Raw genomic sequence first — 18,500 nt, 5'->3', positions numbered from 1 at the left:
ATTCTCAAGTCCGTTGATTTCTTCCGATTGATAGGTGTAGCTTTCAATCAGAAGAGAGGGGCGGTGTCCCTAGTTCAAATAAAAGAGCACAGCAGTGTGAGGACACGCCCCCAGTGCTACAATTCCGGAATCTATCCATATATCACAGTTCTGCTGCTACTTACATCAGACATAAAGGTCTGATTACACATCAATACCTAACACTGTCTGCAGAGAGCTAAGAGCACAGCAGTGTGAGGACACGCCCCCAGTGCACTTGTAGAAGCTACAAACCTGAAATATAAATGTACATTTCACAGTTCAGCTGCTACTAACAACATGCATAAAGGTGAGATTACTCTACAGGAACAATGCATAACACTGGCTGCAGTCTGCATGGTCACACCCGCTGACAGGTTCCCTTCACAGTGGTAACTGAAGATCTGACCCTATAGGAGAGTATGTGTGACCCCTGGTATCTGCTGTGCGGGAGTCCTGTGACCCTGTACTGCAATGATCAATGTCTTATAGATTTATAGGTCATTATTATTGGTCTGGTCCAGTATTAATATTACAGCGCCCCATATATGCACAAGTGGAGTTTGGTATCACAACTTGAAGTATAGTGTTATATGTATGTTATCAGGCCACACCCACTACTTTATGAATATGTAAATTAGTCTTCCACGAGAAAGACAATCAGCTTGGTGCCCCTGCGGGTCGGTACATGGAGGATTCTGGTTCTATAATTACTGTAATAACGTAACATTTATCACCTCTTTCCCCATTCTTATGTTAGGAAGATGATTTGCCTTTTTCTTTTTGAAACCATCAGCAGGCAGGATATCTACTGCTGACAGATCCTTATTACTATATGGAAACCATCAACAGGCAGGATATCTACTGCTGACAGATCCTTATTACTACATGGAAACCATCAGCAGGCAGGATATCTACTGCTGACGGATCCTTATTACTACATGGAAACCATCAGCAGGCAGGATATCTACTGCTGACGGATCCTTATTACTACATGGAAACCATCAGCTGGCAGGATATCTACTGCTGACGGATCCTTATTACTACATGGAAACCATCAGCAGGCAGGATATCTACTGCTGACTGATCCTTATTACTACATGGAAACCATCAGCAGGCTGGATATCTACTGCTGACGGATCCTTATTACTACATGGAAACCATCAGCAGGCAGGATATCTACTGCTGACGGATCCTTATTACTACATGGAAACCATCAGCTGGCAGGATATCTACTGCTGACGGATCCTTATTACTACATGGAAACCATCAGCAGGCAGGATATCTACTGCTGACTGATCCTTATTACTACATGGAAACCATCAGCAGGCTGGATATCTACTGCTGACAGATCCTTATTACTACATGGAAACCATCAGCAGGCTGGATATCTACTGCTGGCGGATCCTTATTACTACATGGAAACCATCAGCAGGCTGGATATCTACTGCTGACGAATCCTTATTACTACATGGAAACCATCAGCAGGCAGGATATCTACTGCTGACTGATCCTTATTACTACATGGAAACCATCAGCAGGCTGGATATCTACTGCTGACAGATCCTTATTACTACATGGAAACCATCAGCAGGCTGGATATCTACTGCTGACAGATCCTTATTACTACATGGAAACCATCAGCAGGCAGGATATCTACTGCTGACGGATCCTTATTACTACATGGAAACCATCAGCAGGCAGGATATCTACTGCTGACTGATCCTTATTACTACATGGAAACCATCAGCAGGCTGGATATCTACTGCTGACAGATCCTTATTACTACATGGAAACCATCAGCAGGCTGGATATCTACTGCTGGCGGATCCTTATTACTACATGGAAACCATCAGCAGGCTGGATATCTACTGCTGATAGATTTTTCTTAGTACATGGAAACCATCAGCAGGCAGAATATCTACTGCTGATAGATTTTTCTTAGTACATGGAAACCATCAGCAGGCAGGATATCTACTGCTGATAGATTTTTCTTAGTACATGGAAACCATCAGCAGGCAGGATATCTACTGCTGATAGATCCTTATTACTACATGGAAACCATCAGCAGGCTGGATATCTACTGCTGGCGGATCCTTATTACTACATGGAAACCATCAGCAGGCTGGATATCTACTGCTGATAGATTTTTCTTAGTACATGGAAACCATCAGCAGGCAGAATATCTACTGCTGATAGATTTTTCTTAGTACATGGAAACCATCAGCAGGCAGGATATCTACTGCTGATAGATTTTTCTTAGTACATGGAAACCATCAGCAGGCAGGATATCTACTGCTGATAGATTTTTCTTAGTACATGGAAACCATCAGCAGGCAGGATATCTACTGCTGACGAATCCTTATTACTACATGGAAACCATCAGCAGGCTGGATATCTACTGCTGATGGATCCTTATTACTACATGGAAAGCATCAGCAGGCAGGATATCTACTGCTGACGGATCCTTATTACTATATGGAAACCATCAGCAGGCAGGATATCTACTGCTGACAGATCCTTATTACTACATGGAAACCATCAGCAGGCAGGATCTCTACTGCTGATAGATTTTTCTTAGTACATGGAAACCATCAGCAGGCAGAATATCTACTGCTGATAGATTTTTCTTAGTACATGGAAACCATCAGCAGGCAGGATATCTACTGCTGATAGATTTTTCTTAGTACATGGAAACCATCAGCAGGCAGGATATCTACTGCTGACAGATCCTTATTACTATATGGAAACCATCAGCAGGCAGGATATCTACTGCTGATGGATCCTTATTACTACATGGAAACCATCAGCAGGCTGGATATCTACTGCTGACAGATCCTTATTACTACATGGAAACCATCAGCAGGCAGGATATCTACTGCTGATAGATATTTGCTGCTACACAGAAACAAGTTGGATTTCTTCTGCTTATTTTCATTTTATTGCTACCTGGAAACCATCAACAAGTGGGATCCCTTTATACTCCAGTGTGAATGGGGGGGTGAATGACATTTGATTCATTTCTAGAGGAATCCCTACCTGCTGATGGTTTCTAAAATCTTTCTTAATATTGTGATGAAGACAGGACCTGCGATTTTGGCCTCGCACTGTTCTATAACAGCAGAACCTCGGGTCTTGTCCCTTTTAGTCGCTGCTTTTTGGTTTTTTTTCACCCCTCGAGTGCTGGATATTAGTTTTGTACGGTTACATTTGTATATTTTGTGCTGTGTTTTTACCTTCCACATTATACTTGGGTTTTACATCGAGACGTCTTGTGTCTTACATCAGTGGTCACGCCTCATAGATAGAGTGTTACTGGAAACCATCAGCAAGTTGGTGGACATGCATTGCACTAGCAGATTAGTTATGTATCTAGGGCACATGGGGCAGGGTAGTTTCTCCTGCATCACATGACTAAATCGTGTCTGGTAAGTGGAATAAGATCTGTGCAGGCACTGAACAAGCAGGGGGTGCTGGGAGATTTCAGCTCAGATGCGTAAAAAGGAAGAATAAAGGTGGAAAGCAAAGAATGGCAATACCAGACATGTCCTCTAGGCGGCAGCAGCGCTATGTAGCGGATCCTGTGCAAAGAAAACATAGGCTCTGTGCAGACATTGAACAAGCAGGGGGTTGTTGGGAGATTTCAGCTCAGATGCGTAAAAAGGAAGAATAAAGGTAGAAAGCACAGAAGGTCCATTACAAAGAATGGCAATACCAGACATATCCTCTTGGCGGCAGCAGCGCTATGTAACGGATCCTGTTCGAAGAAACATAGGCTCTGAGCAGACACTGAATGAGCAGTAAATTGTGAGATTTTGGCTCTGAAGTCTGCAGAATTATGAGTTCAGCTGTGGAGTACAATACTCTGGATCAGTACAGGATGATAAGTGTTACAGAGGAGGGATAAATAGCAACAAGCTGCTTAGGATTTCAGCTCTGAAGTCTGCTGAATTATGAGTTCTGCTCCAGAGGATCTGTATAACAGTATCAGGACCCGAGCTGATACCAGAACCAGCCAGTCCTGTGCTTTAAATAAGACTGCAGACACTGAACAAGCAGTGAATATTGGGCTCTGTAGTAACACTCGGCATCAGTACATGATAAAGTGAAAATTAAATTAGGTCCATTGCACTGAATGTAACTGAGCTGCAGTACCAGACACAACCTGTAGGCAGCCGTGGCGCTGTGTTTTTGAACTCCCCTCCTTTTATCATGGAACATTTCATTTTAAGCCGGACTAAAGGATCATAAGCCCCGATCTGGGATCAGTTGTTATAGGGGTTTGGGTTTAACTGGCTCTCCAGAGAAATGGACCTGTAGACGGACCCTTTGTTTAGCTTGAACCCCTAAATGTATAAAACCCTCAGACCCCCAAAATGAAATCATTATAAAAGTGTAGTGACCTTCCTGTACACACAGCTATCGGTCCCAGTATCTGACCATTCTAATCCTCTCCACTGTCAGAGAGGAGGAGCTGGAGCAGAGGGCGGGGAGCATGTGTTATGATAATCTTCTCTTTGTCAATGAAGATTATCATAACACGCCTTCTGCTGCAGCACCTCCTCTCTGACAAATAGAAAATTATCATAACACACGCCTCCCCCTCCTCTGCTGCAGAACCTCCTTTCTGACAAGTAGCAGATTATCATAACACACGCCGCCTCCTCCTCTGCTGCAGCACCTCCTCTCTGACAAGCAGCAGATTATCATAACACACGCCTCCTCCTCCTCTGCTGCAGCACCTCCTCTCTGACAAGTAGCAGATTATCATAACACACGCCGCCTCCTCCTCTGCTGCAGCACCTCCTCTCTGACAAGTAACAGATTATCATAACACACGATTCCTCCTCCTCTGCTGCAGCACCTCCTCTCTGACAAGTAGCAGATTATCATAACACACGATTCCTCCTCCTCTGCTGCAGCACCTCCTCTCTGACAAGTAGCAGATTATCATAACACACACCTCCTCCTCTGCTGCTGCTCCTCCTTTCTGACAAGTAGCAGATTATCATAACACACGCCTCCTCCTCTGCTGCAGCACCTCCTCTCTGACAAGTAACAGATTATCATAACACACACCTCCTCCTCTGCTGCAGAACCTCCTTTCTGACAAGTAGCAGATTATCATAACACACGCCTCCTCCTCTGCTGCAGCACCTCCTCTCTGACAAGTAACAGATTATCATAACACTCGCCTCCTTCTCCTCTGCTGCAGCACCTCCTTTCTGACAAGTAGCAGATTATAATAGCATACTCCATCTGCTGCAGCACCTCCTCTCTGACAAGTAGCAGATTATCATAACACACACCTCCTCCTCTGCTGCAGAACCTCCTTTCTGACAAGTAGCAGATTATCATAACACACGCCTCCTCCTCCTCTGCTGCAGCAACTCCTCTCTGACAAGTAACAGATTATCATAACACACGCCGCCTCCTCCTCTACTGCAGAACCTCCTTTCTGACAAGTAGCAGATTATCATAACACACGCCTCCTCCTCTGCTGCAGCACCTCCTCTCTGACAAGTAACAGATTATCATAACACACACCTCCTCCTCTGCTGCAGAACCTCCTTTCTGACAAGTAGCAGATTATCATAACACACGCCTCCTCCTCTGCTGCAGCACCTCCTCTCTGACAAGTAACAGATTATCATAACACTCGCCTCCTTCTCCTCTGCTGCAGCTCCTCCTGTCTGACAAGTAGCAGATTATCATAACACATACCTCCTCCTCTGCTGCTTCAGCACCTCCTCTCTGACAAGTAGCACATTATCATAACACACACCTACTCCTCTGCTGCAGAACCTCCTCTCTGAAAAGTAGCAGATCATAACACATGCGTCCTCCTCCTCTGCTGCAGCACCTCCTCTCTGACAAGCAACAGGTCATAACACACGATTCCTCCTCCTCTGCTGCAGCACCTCCTCTCTGACAAGTAGCAGATTATCATAACACTCACCTCCTCCTCTGTTGCAGCACCTCCTCTCTGACAAGCAGCAGATTATCATAACACATTCCTCCTCCTCCTCTGCTGCAGCACCTCCTCTCTGACAAGTAACAGATTATCATAACACACGCCTCCTCCTCCTCTACTGCAGAACCTCCTCTCTGACAAGTAGCAGATTATCATAACACACGCCTCCTCCTCCTCTACTGCAGAACCTCCTCTCTGACAAGTAGCAGATTATCATAACACACGCCTCCTCCTCTGCTGCAGCACCTCCTCTGTGACAAGTAGCAGATTATCATAACACAAGCCTCCTCCTCTGCTGCAGCACCTCCTCTGTGACAAGTAGCAGATTATCATAACACACGATTCCTCCTCCTCTGCTGCAGCACCTCCTCTCTGACAAGTAGCAGATTATCATAACACACGATTCCTCCTCCTCTGCTGCAGCACCTCCTCTCTGACAAGTAGCAGATTATCATAACACACACCTCCTCCTCTGCTGCAGAACCTCCTTATTGACAAGTAGCAGATTATCATAACACACACCTCCTCCTCTGCTGCAGAACCTCCTTATTGACAAGTAGCAGATTATCATAACACATGCCTCCTCCTCTGCTGCAGCACCTTCTCTCTGACAAGTAACAGATTATCATAACACACGCCTCCTCCTCCTCTACTGCAGAACCTCCTCTCTGACAAGTAGCAGATTATCATAACACAAGCCTCCTCCTCTACTGCAGCACCTCCTCTGTGACAAGTAGCAGATTATCATAACACACGCCTCCTCCTCCTCTGCTGCAGCACCTCCTCTGTGACAAGTAGCAGATTATCATAACACACGATTTCTCCTCCTCTGCTGCAGCACCTCCTCTGTGACAAGTAGCAGATTATCATAACACACGCCTCCTCCTCCTCTACTGCAGAACCTCCTCTCTGACAAGTAGCAGATTATCATAACACAAGCCTCCTCCTCTGCTGCAGCACCTCCTCTGTGACAAGTAGCAGATTATCATAACACACGATTCCTCCTCCTCTGCTGCAGCACCTCCTCTGTGACAAGTAGCAGATTATCATAACACACGATTCCTCCTCTGCTGCAGAACCTCCTCTGTGACAAGTAGCAGATTATCATAACACACGCCTCCTCCTCCTCTGCTGCAGAACCTCCTCTCTGAGAAGTAACAGATTATCATAACACACACACCTCCTCCTCTGCTGCAGCACCTCCTCTCTGACAAGTAGCAGATTATCATAACACACACACACCTCCTCCTCTGCTGCAGCACCTCCTCTCTGACAAGTAGCAGATTATCATAACACACGCCTCCTCCTCTGCTGCAGCACCTCCTATCTGACAAGTAGCAGATTATCATAACACACGCCTCCTCCTCCTCTACTGCAGAACCTCCTATCTGACAAGTAGCAGATTATCATAACACACGCCTCCTCCTCTGCTGCAGCACCTCCTCTCTGACGAGTAGCAGATTATCATAGCACACGCCTCCTCCTCTTCTGCTGCAGCACCTCCTCTCTGACGAGTAGCAGATTATTATAACACACGCCTCCTCCTCTTCTGCTGCAGCACCTCCTCTCTGACGAGTAGCAGATTATTATAACACACGCCTCCTCCTCTTCTGCTGCAGCACCTCCTCTCTGACGAGTAGCAGATTATTATAACACACGCCTCTTCCTCTTCTGCTGCAGCACCTCCTCTCTGACGAGTAGCAGATTATTATAACACATGCCTCCTCCTCCTCTGCTGCAGCACCTCCTCTCTGACGAGTAGCAGATTATCATAACACACTACTATAGGGACTTATATACATAGAAGGTCTATTTGACCTCACTGAAACCCATTAGTCAATCTAAAATGTCGCTTTTATTGGTAAACTTTAAAACGGAAAAAATGTTTTCCCATATAACACGTGGACAGATGTTCTATAATAGTTAGAAATGATGTAGTGTATTGTGAGAACTTCCCTGTAGGGAGTGCAGGGTCTTGCATCATAGCCCAAGGTTAGTCATTACCTACAGTAATACCAGTGTCCTGTCAGTAGATGGCGCTATTGCACACTATTTATCAAGAATTGCAACATTGTATCTCTACATTGTAATTGTAGTGTAAACAGACTTAATGCCTAATTGTTTAGCTTGTATCAAATCTCTTACAGGTCCCTCTATTGGTGTCAGTCTCCTGTCGCTATTATACACTATTTTCCAAGGAATACTGAAACATTATATCCGTATTTTTTTATTTATAGTGCAGATGGACATCGCTCTGAATAGCTTATGTCACTTTCACGTCAGTGAACTGTTTTATTCACAACGTGCTATCACTATATGCCCTATATCAGTGGTGGCTAACCTATGGTAATCAGCGCTATTTTAAAATGACACTTCATTGGCTGTATGGAACTGCGGGAAAAGTGAGAAGGTGTTGATAGAACTGCATTATCTTTGTAAGTTTGTAGGTCATCCTACTGGACCCTACAGTCTTACTGTACAGAGAGGCCCTGGAGAGAAGATACAACGAGAGTCTGAATGTGCCCTCCTTCTTTCAACTGTATTAGTGGCCTCAAGGGGCCGATACGATTGATAGATGTTGAAGAGCAGGTAGCAATAATTTACTACTGGAAATGCAATGTTGGCACTTTTGGTTATAGTTTGGGCACTGGGTCTCTAAAAGGTTCGCCATCACTGCCCTACATACACAAAGGCGACTATCTTATATGCTGGGCAGTGGTGCATATGTCACTGGACCTGGCTGCACACACTGACTAATCCATTGTCACACGCTCACTGCGACCACTGCCTAAAATTAATTATCACACTAACGCCCCCCCTGACATGTTTCGTCCTCAGGGGTGCCGGGGGTAGAGTGTGTCCCTACTATAGGGACAGAGCCTGAAGTGTCCGTGTATATCATTTCCTGCTCTGTCCCGGCTTTCAGCTCAGCTCAAAGCCTCAGAACGGCACCAGACAACAGCCGCGGGGCCCCCGCACATATCAGTTAGATATTTATGACAGGGGGCCCGGGTCACACTTTATTATATAACCGGGCACAGGAAGATGTTTAAGTAACAGCCTTGACCTGTCGCTGTGTGGACTGTGCGCTATTAAAAAGTCTGGGAGTTTTTGCAAAGATTCAGGCTAACATGAGCCTCCCCTTCACCATCTTCCCTGGGATCCCGTACTACACACCGGAAGTGCCCCAGGGGGATCCCTTCACTATCTGGCAGGTGGTCCTTATGGGCATGGACCCTGCAATGCTCTCTGCCCCGCCCCCTGCATTACAAGACCAGCTCCGACACAGGCACTTCCTGTTGGCAAGCAGCAGTTTGCAGTAGTGATGCGAATTACGGCTCTTCTTAGTGAACTGGCTCATTAGGCTCCAATCACTAAGAAGAGCCAGCTCTTCTGGCTCCCTATTAAATATATAATAGGGAGCCGCAGGCCAGTCAATGCTCCACTTTTAACAAGATTGTATCGGGTTTAAGGGGGCGTGGTGAGCCAGTTAGGGGTGGGGTTAAGTGAGCCATCGGCTCATTGAGGTGAGCTGGCTCATTCACAAATGACACATCACTAGTGTGCAGAGACTTACTCTACAAGCTTATTATAGATAAATTCTTTACCCAGGAGGGAGGCATATAGCAGTGCTGACTGTGTATGTAATAGCTGAGTTAGCAGAGCTCAGTGTGTAATTGTGTGTAATAGGCATCTCCTGGATCTCATCTCTGATCTGTCTCATCCTTCTTTCTATGTGTCAGATACTAGTACAATGTTCAGAAGCTAAATAAAAGTGTAGATAAACCCTGGACCTTGATAGTCTTAGCACATTGTCAGCACACAGCATCTCACAGCACAGAGGAATCATGAAGTGTCTTCTCAAAGAGTCTCTACTCACACTATAAGCAATAAAACGGAGTAAAATTGTAAAGTAAAAGGTTAAAAATGACCTTTATTGTAACCATCACTAGGGGATTGAAATATGAGAATTTTTTTCACAAATTGCTACAGACTGAGAAGGAAACAATATACAAGTTTATTTTATTAACTTCCAGCAGTATTGTTCATGCTTGTGCATTCCTCACGATTACTCCCAACTTTTGGGATGTTGAAAGAGAAAAGTTAACAGCTTTCATTTCCAAGCCCCGCCCCTTACCCAAACCCCCTAGAATTATACCACCCCCTCCCTCTTACACTATTTATTGTCCTTCTTAGTGGTCCCCATATAGTGTACTGACCCCATCCTGTACCCCACCCTCCTTTGATCCTAACCCTCATTACATTACCCCCATATTGTGACCCCCGCCCTGTATCATGATTTTCTGGAAAACCCCTTTAATGCTGCAATTATAAAGAAATTTGCAGCATATAAAAGGTAAGCAAAGGATTATGGGTGATTTTGCAAATAGATTGTAACACCTCCCTCTAATCTTCTTCCCCTTAGTCGGTAAGAAAAATATGTTTTTTTAAAGAAAATCCATCATGATAAACCAGGGAACCCGGGCACCGTGACTGTGGGGATCTTCTTATATTTGTTATCCATGGCCCCGCCCTTCTAAACTCAACTTTAATCATTATGCTAATAAGCCTAAAGGGATCCTGGGAATTTTATTAGAGCCCCACTGTGCTGCAGATTCACATGCTGTTACACTGTCTCACCCTCTCCATGCTCCCTCCACTCAACTGGTTAAGGGGAGACAGTGTAATAGCCTTTGAAGGTACGACCCGGCGCACAACCCTTCTAGTCTCCTGACAAATTTTTTAGGAAACAAAAACATTAGAACTGTAATACTAGTCTTGTCTTTGAGGAAGATTTTGTATGTTTTTAGCCTCATTACATGATATGCTGCTTAATACATTCTAGAAAAAAATTGGTATTTTATATTTTATTTACATAATAATTTAAAGGGATTGTTCACTTAAATCATAAAATAAATTATGATTATGTTATACAATTTTCCAATATACTATCTGTATCAATTCCTCATGGTGTTCTAGATCTCTGCTCGTTGTCATCCTATAGAAAGATTAATTGCCTGTGGATAGAAATCTCGTTATATACGTGGTCATGTGATGTCACACAGGTGCATGGGTTATTATATCCCTGGTCATGTGATATCACACAGGTGCAGAGCTGCTTATATTCCTGGTCATGTGATGTCACACAGGTGCACGGCTCGTTATATCCCTGGTCATGTGGTATCACACAGGTGCACAGCTCCTTCTATTCCTGGTCATGTGATGTCACACAGGTGCACGGCTCATTATATCTCCCTGGTCATGTGATGTCACACAGGTGCACGGATTGTTATATCCCTGGTCATGTGATGTCGCACAGGTGCACGCCTCGTTATATCCCTGGTCATGTGATGTCACACAGGTGCACGGCTCGTTATATCCCTGGTCATGTGATGTCACACAGGTGCACGGCTCATTATATCTCCCTGGTCATGTGATATCACACAGGTACACAGCTCCTTATATTCCTGGTCATGTGATGTCACACAGGTGCACAGCTCATTATATTCCTGGTCATGTGATGTCACACAAGAGCAAGGCTCATTATATTCCTGGTCATATGATGTCACACAGGTGCACGGCTCATTATATCTCTATGGTCATGTGATGTCACACAGGTGCACGGCTCATTATATCTCTATGGTCATGTGATGTCACACAGGTGCACGGTTTGTAAACAATTAAGCTTCCTATAGAAGGACAGGATGCAGAGATCTAGAAAACTGTGAGGAAGTATATTAAAAAATGAATAACTTTTCATTACGCAAACAATATAGTTTATTTGCTGAAAGTGGACAATCCCTTTAAAGTTTTGTTTTTAATGAAGAATGTCATGATATTTCTGCCTTTTTATGGGTTTACGTCTCTTTACATAGATTGTAAGGGTGAGGGTCCAACTGCTGGGATCTCCACCAATCACGAGGACAGGACTGGTAGCGAGCCGGGGAATGGGGGTCCTGTTCTTACTTATGGGTGGAGCCTCATGAACCCTGATGTCCATTCTATAGTAGGAGAGGAGGGACGAGCAGAATTCGCTGAAGCTTCGCAATTTGATTTTGTAGCTGGAAAATGGGCAGAATCACACAAAATCTAGAAATAAATGGGATGGTTGTAAATTGCCCATTTGTCACCAGTTACCCCCCCAATCTGCAGGATAACTCGATAGTAGCTACAACCCCCTTATGAGATTGCTATTCAAATAGGTCTTTCTTATTCCTGCATTTCTTGGATTCTGCCAAAAGTTTTTTTTTATTTTGTTTCTAGATCTCTTTGTCCATTCCTGCAGGAGGTGTTGACGCTTTTTAGTTCATGGACGATCCCTTTAAAAACAGTCAGTATTTTTTTAGCTCAACATGGGGAGAGAAAAAAGAGCTGGAGGGCACATCCGCACATCACACGATGATCTATGGCCGCTCGAAATACATTGGGGGTCATTTACTAAGGGCCCGAATCACGTTTTACCGGCGGGTTACGCAAATTTTTCCGTTTTGCACCGATTTTCCCTGTATTGCCCCGGGATTTTGCCGCACGCAATCGGATTGTGGCGCATCGGCGCTGGCGTGCACGCAATGGAAATCGGGGGGCGTGGCCGAACGAAAACCTGATGGATTCGGAAAAACTGCTGCATTTAAAATAAAAAAAAGTGTCGCTGGACACGCGCTTACTTTCACCCAGCAATGGATCGTGAACTCTGGCAGACTTCAGCACAGCAGCGTCACCTGATGGACGTCGGAGGAACTGCCTTAGTGAATCCCGGCCGGACCCGAATCCAGCGCAGAGAACACGCCGCTGGATCGCGAATGGACCGGGCAAGTAAATCTGCCCCATTATATAACAAACTCCAGGTTCTTAGTTACATTTTGATCAAATTGTATAAGCCACTAACCACTTCACCGTGACCTCTTTATGGTGGGTCCCTGCGCTATTTTTTAGTTGTTATCTTTATTTTTTTTCCATGCGAATTGTGCCCAAATTTTTTTATTTATTTTTTTTAATTTTGAAGCCTGGTAACTTTTGCAGGCTTTGATTAACCAATTCACGACCACCCGTGGTGTATTCACAGTGGGCAGCGGGTGGAATGGAGAGGGCTCACGGTTGAGCCCTCTCCATAGCCGGTAAGTCTTTGCTGCATATTACCGGTAAACACCCAGCACCGATCACGGGTGTTATCCCAATGATCGCTGCCGGCTTCAAAAGGGCCGAGGATCGTCGCTCACAGTGACATCATCGGGGAGCGGCAATCCGTCGCCATGACAGCCTCAGGTCTCCCGAAGACCCAAGGATGTCTCGATTTAACCCCTTCATTACAATGTGCTATCAGCACATAGTAGTGAATGAGGAAGAAAATCCAAATATATCCAAATCCAGTATATGATAGGATCGTACAGACAACCTAGGGTTAAAGTACCCTAGGGAGTCTGAAAAATAGTAAAAATAAAAAAAATAAAAAAAAAACTAAAAATTCTAATCACCCCCTAGAACTGATATAAATATAAATAAACAATGAAAATCATAAACACATGAGGTATTGCCGCATCCGAAAATGCCTGATCTATCAAAATATAATAACTGTTTTTCACTGCGTTTAACCCCATAGCGGAAATAGCGCCCAAAGTCGAAAATGGCACTTTTTGCCATTTTGAAAAATATAAAAAAAATACTATAAGAAGTGATCAAAAGGTCGTACAGTCCTAAAAATGATATCATTGAAAACATTATCAAATGTCGCAAACAATGACACCACCCACAGCTCCGTACACCAAAGTATAAAAAAGTTATTGGCGCCAGAAGATGGCAAAATCCCCCAAAAAATTGTGTACAGGAGGTTTAAAATTTTGTAAATATAAGAAAACATTATAAAACCTATACAAATGTGTTATCCCCGTAATCGTACCGACCCAAAGAATAAAACAGACCTGTCATTTGGGGCTCACAGTGAAAGCCGTAAAATCCAAGCCCACAAGAAAACGGCGCAAATGCGGTTTTTCACCATTTTCACTGCATTTGGAATTTTTTTCCTGCTTCCCAGTACACGGCCTGGAATATTCAATACCATCACTATGAAGTGCAATTTGTTATGCAGAAAACAAGCCCCCACACAGCTATTTACGTGTAAAAATAAAAAGTTATAGATTTTTGAAGGTGGGGAGCGAAAAATGGAAATGAGAAAAACAAAAAATGGCCCGGTCCTTAACCAGTTAAAATAAAAAAAAAAGTAAAAAAAAAAAAGTTTTCGACAACTCATTGGGGGACATGCATCTTTATTTCTGCTAGTTTTTTTCTTTAATTTTTGCGACTTTTACTGTGACCTTTACTGTTACTGTACTTTTCTTGGTCTGCACCTTGTGCCTCATGTATCTTTATTGCCCAGATGTTCCGTGCGACTTTTCACTTATGTATCACTTTTTTGGCTTATTTTTGTGATTTTTTTTAAGGCACAAATCTGCACCTGGTCCAGGGCGGGTGCGAAGGAAGGATTTTTTTCCACGAACCCTCTTTTAACTTGGAATTATTTCACTTGCTTTAAATGTTTAAAATTCTGCAATAAACCTGAGAAGAACAGATTTGCCTAATTACATTGCTGTCAACATGGAGTTTACAATACGCATGCGTTAATGCAATGTTAACAAATATGTTAGCACTGTGTTTTCATACTTGCGTTAAGCAATATGTTATCATACATGTTAACAACTTGTTAACACATGTATTTTGTAAACACAATGTTAACAGCAATGTAATTAGGCAAATCTCCTTTTCTCAGCTGTTGTGATGTGTTTGAAAACGCATGCGTTACTGCCACGTGTGACCGCAGCCTCATATGTCGTCATCTCCCTGGGGTGTGACCAGAGGGCTTAAAAATGCAGGCCACGGCCACAAAATCCAGAATTTACAGTAGTGTCCACTGCTATAGAGAACCTCCCCTTACACGGCTTGTGTCCATGTGGATTTGAGACATTTGCAACAAAAAGTCTAAAAAAAAAGCCAAGAAAAAAGACATGATTATACATAAGGCGCAAAAAAAATCTCAATTATACACAAGGATAAAAAAAAACTAAGATACATATCCCCCATTTAATGCAGAAATATTTGTTTTAGTGTTGAAGGGGTTAAGAAATAATAATAACAATGTAACTGTATGTGTTACAATGTAGCAACATAAATAATCCCTTGAAACGCGTTCTATTCCAGCTCTTTCCAGCAGGTGGCGCTTCACGACTTTCCGTCTTTCCCGTCAGTTCCGGCGCGCTCCAGCAGGTGGCGAGGTAAACGCTAGGAACCCAGTATTCCACATCACAAGACATGAGGCTGGAGGAACAAGCAGCAAGAAGGGAGGGAGGTTGTTGCAGGATGCAGCAGCAGAAGGAAAGATGGATGTGATGTAAATGCCAAACCTGGAGCCAGAATCCCTGCAAGGATCGTTGTCCAGGGAGCCTCCGGATCTGCGACGACCTGGACTCCAGGAGAACACGGAAGCCTTTGCAGGATGAGGTTTGCTTAAGAGACAGCTGGATGAGAGGCTGTGACATCTGCCTGCTCCTCTCCTTTGTGTGATTCCCAGGAGAGGAGAAATCACAGATCCTGCCTTATTATGGAGAAGAAGACGGATCCCAGCCTCCGGATCTGACCGGGAATCTTCGGCATCTCGCCCCTGTCATCTACCACCAAATCCTTGCCTGGTTTTTTTCCTCCCATCCACTGTTGCATTCTGTATTCCCATTCCCCATTAAGCTGCGGAGGGATGTTTGTCCGTACGTGGTGGGATGTGAGCATGCCGATTATTTTGCTCGGGCTTCTGTCACGAGTCGTGCCTGATTGAGGACACAAGATCCAGGATTTGGGAGGAATTACATCCTGTTCTTTGATTAAAAAAAAAAAACACACACACACAACAGATTGCACAAGGGGGGAACCGAGCAAGACGAGAGCAGAACATATGATCAGGAGAAGAAGCGCATCTTCAGCCTTGTGAGGAGCAGGGATGCACCTGTCCTGGATCATCCCATAGGATTTAGGGGAGGTGGTCGAGGCCGATTCTCCAGTCATTGGCCTAAGGGTCTCCACTCCATGTTCATTTTGATACCTTGTGGTCATCGGACCTACTGATGAAACATCTGGCCTAGCGTTGAGGACCTTCTCAGGATGCGTTCTTGATGAGAGGTGTTCCAACAATCTGGATCTGTGTTTGGAAATTTGAAGACGTTGTCATGGACTCGGGAGCGTAACCCAAAGAAGATGAGTGTCGGCCATAGTTGATGGTCATCAATAAGCCATGGACCCAGAATCGGGGCTTTGAGAAGTTCTGAGATCCGCTAAATCTACGGGCAATATCATATATGGCAAAGATGCCTCGGAACAGGGCTTTTTCCGAGCCCGAGTACTCAGCCGAGTATTCGGCGGACTATTCCGTCAGTTTGCCCTCAGACCCAGAGCATGGCGTGGGTCGGACACATGAAGTGACGGTCCGAAGCTCGGGCTGCTGCCTCTGCTTGCCGAGGTTTATGCGTCTGACGTTTGCGCCGGAATCATTGGAAAACCTGTATCAGACCTATTTCCGTCGGCAGCGCCACGAGACGCTGTTGGTTCTGGTGGTCTTCGCTGCTCTTTTCGACTGCTATGTCATCGTCATGTGCGCCGTGGTGTACACCCAAGACAAGTTGGCTTCGACCTTGGTGGCCGTGGTCGGGCTGTTGGCACACCTTCTTCTGTTTGTCTTATGCAAGTTTGGGTTGCTACCGGACCGCATCTCCCGCAAGTTTGTCCCTTACATCCTTTGGATATTGATTGCCGCTCAGATTTTCTCCTATCTTGGCCTTAACTTTGCCCATTTCCACGAGGCCAGTGACACAGTCGGCTGGCAGGCCTTTTTTGTCTTCTCGTTCTTCATCACGTTGCCCCTACGCCTTACCCCCATAGTCCTGATTACCACCGTGTCCTGCGGAATACACACCTTAGTGCTGGGAGTCACCATCGCCCAACAACAACAGGGTTCTATGGATACTAACGCGCTGTTACGCCAGGTAAGTGCCAACGGGAAGTTCTAAAGGCTCCTCATGGGAGGAGTTAAATATGTAATATATAAAAACCTTAAACAATGCAAAATAGTCCCACTTGTAAGGGGTCCTTCAGACCTACAGCTCAATCAAGTCTTATTTCATACAGGGTAGGCCCCAAACATGCTAAAATGAAGCATGACAATGGGATAGGGTTTGTTGAAAGGGAAGTCATCGTCTTTGTTTATTCTCTATGTTCATAAAGTTGGACACATCTTGTGTTGACATAGTCCTGGAGGACCCCATGAAGACATATGTACACATTAGATAAATGACAAATTCAGGGGGCTCTTGGCCTCTGGTTTATAGGTGTTGCTTAAGTTAATTCCTCATGGGTTGATCTTGGAGGATATTGTTGTTACTTAAGCCCCTCCCATGAGGATCCTCTGTGTATAGATATTTATGGATACGTTACGTAATTGTAGCTCCTCCTAGGCTTGGACCTTCGACGATTATCTTAAACTATGTGTATTAGGAAGAATGAGTATGATTACTATTCTGTTATGGAACTTTATCTTTTTGGGGGGTGTAATTATTAAAATATGGATAAAATAACATTTAGAGTGACTTTTCTTCTATTGATATTGTGCTATAGATATTGACGGGTCCCATGTGGAATTTATGATACAGATAAAATAACGAGTGTATTCTAGAATTTTTGTAGTTTTTTTTCACACACACAATGTCTTGGTGAGGCCCAGATATCATGGAGCAGGATGACAGCCTGGATTAAGGATGAGATGTTTAGCATCAATAATAATCACAATTTTTATTTATTTTTATGTTTTTATTTTCTGCATTTATAACCTTTTATCATCATATATTTGGTTTTATTTTTTTCCCGTTTTTTCTTTATTAATTTATCTGTAATTAGCTTTTCTTTTCAGATATTTTTATTTTTTTAATGATATTTATTTCACTTTGTTTTTTTATTTCTAACGTCTCTATAGTTCGTATTTATTTATTTTCCTGCCATTTTCATAATTTTTTTCCAAATCTTTTAACATTTATACCCAAGGCTGGTTCATATATTATTTCCGATAAAATCTGTGATAAAAGCTCTAAAACACAAATGTGAACATGCGGCTAATACTCCCAAAGATATATCCACTATTACCCCAATTTTCCACCCACTTGTTTACTAACATGGTAACATGGCTGATAAAAGAGAGTAACAGAGAGTAATAGATTGTATTCCCCCTGTTCAGTCTTCTCTCCCCGGGATGTAATGGCTGATAACAGAGAGTAATAGATTGTATCCCACCTTTACAGTGTCCTCTCCCCGGGGTGTAATGGCTGATAACAGAGAGTAATAGATTGTATTCCCCCTGTTCAGTCTTCTCTCCCCGGGATGTAATGGCTGATAACAGAGAGTAATAGATTGTATCCCCCCCTGTACAGTCTCCTCTCCCCGGGATGTAATGGCTGATAACAGAGAGTAATAGATTGTATCCCCC

General features: G+C 43.9%; 1 protein-coding gene across 1 annotated transcript in view; it reads left to right on the top strand.

The window, feature by feature from the left end:
- Positions 1-15,269: 15,269 nt before the first annotated feature.
- The window catches only part of ADCY3 (adenylate cyclase 3), a 158,508-nt gene continuing 155,277 nt past the window's right edge, over positions 15,270-18,500 (top strand). The window contains exon 1 of the mRNA XM_072143862.1: positions 15,270-17,010. Within this exon, the coding sequence (XP_071999963.1) occupies positions 16,327-17,010 (684 nt within the window). The 5' untranslated portion in view covers positions 15,270-16,326. The remainder of the gene's footprint in view (positions 17,011-18,500) is intronic.

This window comes from Engystomops pustulosus, chromosome 3, assembly GCF_040894005.1.
Source record: "Engystomops pustulosus chromosome 3, aEngPut4.maternal, whole genome shotgun sequence".
NCBI classification, from domain to species: domain Eukaryota; kingdom Metazoa; phylum Chordata; class Amphibia; order Anura; family Leptodactylidae; genus Engystomops; species Engystomops pustulosus.
Note: the sequence above shows the minus strand (reverse complement) of the source record. Positions and strands in the feature narration are given on the sequence as shown.